Source organism: Chiloscyllium punctatum, chromosome 48 (assembly GCF_047496795.1).
Source record: "Chiloscyllium punctatum isolate Juve2018m chromosome 48, sChiPun1.3, whole genome shotgun sequence".
NCBI lineage: Eukaryota > Metazoa > Chordata > Chondrichthyes > Orectolobiformes > Hemiscylliidae > Chiloscyllium > Chiloscyllium punctatum.
This window is the reverse complement of record NC_092786.1, coordinates 51396256-51402255: the sequence shown is the minus strand read 5'-3', so window position 1 is coordinate 51402255 and position 6000 is coordinate 51396256. Positions and strand designations below refer to the sequence as shown.

The following is a 6000-nucleotide window of genomic DNA, read 5'->3' as shown; positions in this document are numbered from 1 at the left end:
AGCCAATTCTGTATCCAGACAGCTAAGTTCCCCTGAATCCCATTCCTCCTGATCTTCTGAATAAGCCTACCATGGGGGACCTTATCAAATGCTTTGCTGAAGTCTATGTACACCACATCCACAGCTCGACCCTCATCACCTTTCTAGTCACATCCTCAAAGACCTCAATAAAGGTTTGTGAGGCATGACCTGCCCCTCACAAAGCAGTGTTGAGTGCATTTAATCAAGCCATGCTCTTCCAGATGGTCATAAATCCTATCCCTCAGAATCCTTTCGAACACCTTGCAGACGACAGACGTGAGACTTCCTGGTCTGTAATTGCCGGGGATTTCCCTATTTCCTTTCTTGGAGAGGAATTACATTTGCCTCTCTCCAGTCCTCAGGTACGACTCCAGTGGAGAGCGAGGATGAAAAGATCTTCGCAAGTAGCGAAGCAATTGCATTTCTCGCTTCCCAAAGCAGCCGAGGACAAATCTGGTCCGGGCGTGGTGACTTGTCAATCTTAATGTTTGACAAAATTTTCAGCACATCAGCTTCCTCTATCTCTATCCATTTCAGCATGCACATCTGCTCTTCAAAGGTTTCATTCGCTACAAAGTTCATTTCTTTCAGAAGCAAAAAAACTCATTTAGGGCTTCCCCTACCTCCTCAGACTCCACACACAAATTCCTTATGCTATCCCTGATCGGCCCTACACTTTCTTTGACCATTCTCTTATTCCTCACGTAAGTGTAAAATGCCTTTGTGTTCTCCCTAATCTGTTCTGCCAAGCCTTTCTCGTGTCCCCTCCTGGCTCTTCTCAGACCATTTTTAAGCTCCTTCCTCGCCTGCCTGTAATCCTGTAGATTCTGGATTAGTGGTGCTGGAAGAGCACAGCAGTTAAGGCAGCATCCAAGTAGCTTTGAAATCGACGTTTCGGCAAAAGCCAATCCTGTAGAGCTGAGCTTGACCCTAGCTTCCTCCACCTTATGTAAGCTACCTTCTTCCTTTTGACAAGAAGCTCCACCGCTCTCATCATCCAAGGTTCCTTCATCTTACCCCTTCTTACCTGTCTCAGAGGGACATATTTATTCATCACTTGCAACAACTGTTCCTTAAACAGTCTCCACATGTCTATAGTGCCTTTACCATGGAACAATTGCTCCCAATCCATGCTTCCTAACTCATGTCTAATCGCATCATAGTTTCCTCTTCCCCAATTAAATATCCTCCCATTTTGCCTAATCCTCTCCTTCTCCATAGCTGTGTAGAATGTTAGGCAGTTGTGGTCACTATCACCAAAATACTCTCCCACCACAAGATCTTATACCTGCCCCGGCTCGGTTCCGAGCACTAAGTCTAGAATGGCCTCTCCCCTCGTCGGCCTGTCAACGTACTGAGTTAGGAAACCCTCCTGAACACACCTTACAAAAACAGCTCCATTCAAATCTTCTGCTCGAAGGAGGTTCCAATCAATATTGGGAAAGTTAAAGTCACCCATTACAACAACCCAGCTACGTCCACACTTTTCCAAAATCTGCCGACCTATGCTTTCTTCAATCTCCCTGCTGCTGTTGGGGGGCCTGTAGTAAACCCCTAACGAGGTGACTGCTCCCTTGCTGTTCCTAATTTCCACCCATATTGACTCGGTAAGCAGATCTTCCTCGACAATGGAAGCTTCTGTAGCTGTGATACCCTCTCTGATTAGTAGTGCTACACCCCCTCCTCTTTTTCCCCCCTCTCTATTGTTTTTAAATGCTCTAAACCCTGGATCATCCAGCAACCATTCCTGCCCCTGAGAAACCCATGTCTCTGTTATGGCCACAACATCATAGCACCAGGTACTGATCCATGCTCTAAGTTCATCACTTTTATTCCTGATACTCCTTGCGTTAAAGCAAACACACTTTAACTGATACCTTGGTTCCTTGCCAGTAAAATCCTTCCCACTAGCCGGTCTACCTCTTACTATTGCCTCATCTGTATCAACTCTCACCTCCGGTATACAGCTCAGGTTCCCACCCCCCTGCCATTCTAGTTTAAACCCCCTCGAACTACTCGAGCAAACCTTCCACCCAGGACATTGGTACCCTTCCAGTTCAGATGCAACCCGTCTTTCTTGTACAGGTCACACCTTCCCCAGAAGGCATCCCAATTATCTACATATCTGAAGCCCTCCCTCCTACACCAGCTGCTCAGCCACGTATTAAGCTGCGCCCGCTCCCTGTTCCTCACCTCACTATCTGGTGGCACCGGTAGTAAACTAGAGAACAATACTCTGTTCGTCCTGCTTTGCAGCTTCCATCCTAACTTCCTGAAATCACCTTTTATATCTTCGATCCTTTTCCTGGCTATATCATTAGTTCTAACGTGTAACAAGATTTCTGGCTGTTCGCCCTCCCCTTTTAGAACCTTATACACCCAATCGGAGACTATGCACACTTTTTTGTTATAGGTAAATGTTACAAAGCTATATGTACCACACATAAAAAAATCAGAATGATTAGAAGGAACAATTGGACTTGTGTCACCTGCCCACCATTTTCCACCCAATAACACTGCATATTCTCACAACTTTCCCTACTCTTACTTTTCAAGTAATATCAAAGTAACTACTTCAATTGTGCCTTTCTCCACCACATTCTTAAGCAGTGAATTCTAGATCCTAAATACTCACTTGATGAACAAGTCTTTCCTTTCTGTTGCATTGCTTTATTTACACCAATTACTTGAAACCTGCATTATCTCATTCTCGATCCCTTTACAAGTGGGACCAGCTCATTCTATCTACCCTGCCCAGATACCTCAAGATTTTGAGGGAAAAACTGAAATAACTGCAGATTTGGGGGATAAAAACAAAACAGAAATTGTTGGGAAAACTCAGCAGGTCCTGAGTCACTTCTATGTTATATATCTGTATTCATTAAAGCTGGGATGCTACATACTTTCTTATCCAAATGCTGTCTCAATCTGTCTTGTATCCTTTGACTACTTTTGCACAAATGCAGCCAGTCCCCTCATTCCTCTCCAGCAAAAAACGAATGTAAGCTATCTGAGCACAATTTGCCATTCCCAAATAAAAACAGAGGGTGGACTGCTGCTGGGACACAGTAGCAGTGCCCAGACGCCCCAGGTTCAAGCCCCATCTGCCCCAGACGTGTACCACATCTGAATAGAACTAAAGAGAGCTAAAAACAAAGAGCTGGAGCAACTCAGCAAATCTAGCAACATACAGCACTTTGTCATCATTTCAGATTTCCAGCAACTGCAATATTTTGTTTTTATATTTTCCAATCAACCTGTTCAAGATATCTGGACTTGAACCCGGGTGCCTGTTCTTTTTAATATTTGCCAATCAACTTGTTCAGACATATCCAGAGCAGGTGAGACTTGAATCTGGACCTCTCGGTTCAGAGATCAGGAGACCGCACAAAACAGACCTGGTATTTTGTTTATCCGCGTGTCAACTTCCCTTAATCAGACCTTGAGTGAACTGTTGTCCCTAAATTATGGTGTGACAGAGTTTCACCACTTTCTTCACTCTTTCCCAGAGCAAGGGCGAGTTACTGCATCCGTGTAAGAGTTGGTCCCCCCCCCCCACCACCCCCGTCTGCAGTGTGGGGAAGTGGGCGATGTGTGTGAACTCCCCACCCCACCCCCAACAACAAGGCCCCTGTTGTGTACCTGAAGACCCGGGCGAGGAGGCACACGACGAGGACGAAGGCCCCGGCAGACGCTGCCAACACCAGGTTCCTGAGGGTGAGGAAGTGGCGCAGGATGGGCACCACACTGTCCATGGCGGGGGCCGTGCCGTTACTGAGGGAAGCGGACGCGCCGGTCTGGTTGAGGGAGTCGGACGGGCCGGGGCCGGGGTTTCGCGAGGCCTTGGGCAGCATCGCGGCCGCCAGCGGCAGCAGCGCCGCCAACACCCACAACCGCCAGCCACACATCGGCGGAGCCCCCGCTTTCCCCACTCCGCTTTAGCCTCGCCGTCAACGGCAACGGTCACTGGGAGCGCCCCCTTTTCTCTTTCTCTCTCTCTGTCTCTGTCTCTCGGCCGGTGCGAAGTTGAGCGTCTCCCACCGCTGCAGCTCCTAACTATGTTCGCTTCTCAAGTCCAGTCAGCGCTACGCCACAACGAGACTCTGCGGGGCACAGCGACAGGAAACAGAATCAACTGCGGGGCATAGCGACAGGAAACAGAATCAACTGCGGGGCATAGCGACAGGAAACAGAATAAACTGCGGGGCATAGCGACGGGAAACAGAATCAACTGCGGGGCACACGGACAGGAAATAGAATCGCTGCGGGGCACGGGACTGGTAACAGAATCAACTGCGGGACAGAGGACCGGAAATAGAATCGACTGAGAGGCACAGGGACAGATAACAATCAACGGCGGGGCACTGGGACAGGAAATAGAATCATCTGCGGGGCACTGGGACAGGAAATAGAATCGACTGCGGGTCACAGGGACTGTAAATCGGATCGACGACGGGGCCTGGAAATAGACCTGCCTGCCGGTCGGAAGGGACGGGATGTAAGGCACAGTTGCGGGGCAGGTGGAGAAGAAATTGCGGTCCGTACCGTCAGCGGCAGCGGAGCGCGTGGACCGGAAGTGGGAGAGCCCCGTTGGGTGACAGTTGGTTGGCGGCGTTTGGAGCGCGACTTTAAATATTCAATCCGAGCGAGACTCTCCCTCTGTGTGCGACCCGGGAAAGAGAGGAGGTGGCCGTCGCTGCATTGACGGAGATGGAAGAGTTTGTGTCCGAGTTTGGGGAGCTGAGCAACGCTGTGAGTGTGACCCTCCTGTGTAACGGCTTGAATTGCATTGCATTGTATTGATTTAAGAACGAGTCTTTGTTTTTGAACACGGATAACACTGTTGTCCTGCCAATGCGATAGCGTGAGGCCCCTTCTTCCCTGGTCTGCAGCTTGGGTTCCATCACCCAGGAATCTGAATCAAGAGGTGCTTAGGGTTCAGATTTTGGATGCTGCCTGAACTGCTGTGCTCTTCTAGCACCACTAATCCAGTATTTGGTTTTCAGCATCTGCAGTCATTGTTTTTACCTTTCAGATTTAAAAGTCCCGTTGTTATAATAACAAGGAGCCAGGCCTCCTTCTCAGTTGTCAACCTGTGCTGGTGATGCCCTGGTGAGAGTGAGTGACTCAGGGTCTGCTGAGATGGTGATGTGTTATCTTCACATTTATGGCCCATTTCCCTCCCCATGGAAAGGTGGTTGGTGAACCACCCTCCTCAACTCTTACAGTCTACGTGTGCTCACGGTGCTGTTCGAAGGATTTCCAGTCGAGTGACAGTGGGGGAAATTGTTTCAACTTGGGGGGACTAGAGGGGTGGTGGTGCCCTATGCGTTGGCTAAGTTTGCTCTTCTATGTGCTGTCAAGACGTTATGGGCCTCTTACTGAGATATTAGTGTCAACAATAGTCACAGGTGAGGTGCTGGAAGACTGGAGGTCGGCTAGTGTGGTGCCACTATTTAAGAAAGGTGGTAAGGACAAGCCAGGGAACTATAGACCAATGAGCCTGACGTCGGTGGTGGGCAAGTTGTTGGAGGGAATCCAGAGGGACAGGATGTAAATGTATTTGGAAAGGCAAGGACTGATTAGAGATAGTCAACATGGCTTTGTGTGTGGGAAATCATGTCTCACAAACTTGATTGTTACTTCAAAAAATTCAAAGAGGATTGGTGAGGGCAGAACGTGGATGTGATCTATATGGACTTCAGTAAGGCATTTGACAAGGTTCCCCATAGGAGACTGGTTAGCAAGGTCAGATCTCATGGCATACAGGGAGAAGTGTCAATTTGGATATAGAACTGGCTCAAAGTTGGAAGACAGAGAGTAGTGGTGGAGGAGAAAGTGAGGACTGCAAATGCTGGAGATCAGAGCTGAAAATCAGGGAGTGGTCTTTTCGGATTTCGGACCTTTTCGGACCTGACAAGGGAGTCACTCCCTCCGTGACTCCCTCGTCAGGTCCACACCCCACACCAACCCGACCTC

At 48.7% G+C, this 6000-nt stretch overlaps 2 protein-coding genes across 2 annotated transcripts in view; one reads left to right on the top strand and one right to left on the bottom strand.

Annotated features, from left to right (window-relative positions):
* The window catches only part of fam174b (family with sequence similarity 174 member B), a 30863-nt gene extending 26730 nt beyond the window's left edge, over nucleotides 1-4133 (bottom strand). Inside the window, exon 1 of the mRNA XM_072565207.1 lies at nucleotides 3664-4133. Within this exon, the coding sequence (XP_072421308.1) occupies nucleotides 3664-3929 (266 nt within the window). The 5' untranslated portion in view covers nucleotides 3930-4133. The remainder of the gene's footprint in view (nucleotides 1-3663) is intronic.
* A 282-nt stretch (nucleotides 4134-4415) lies between these two features.
* Nucleotides 4416-6000, top strand: part of ctc1 (CTS telomere maintenance complex component 1) — an 80813-nt gene continuing 79228 nt past the window's right edge. The window contains exon 1 of the mRNA XM_072565206.1: nucleotides 4416-4773. Coding sequence (XP_072421307.1) covers nucleotides 4732-4773 — 42 coding nt within the window. The 5' untranslated portion in view covers nucleotides 4416-4731. The remainder of the gene's footprint in view (nucleotides 4774-6000) is intronic.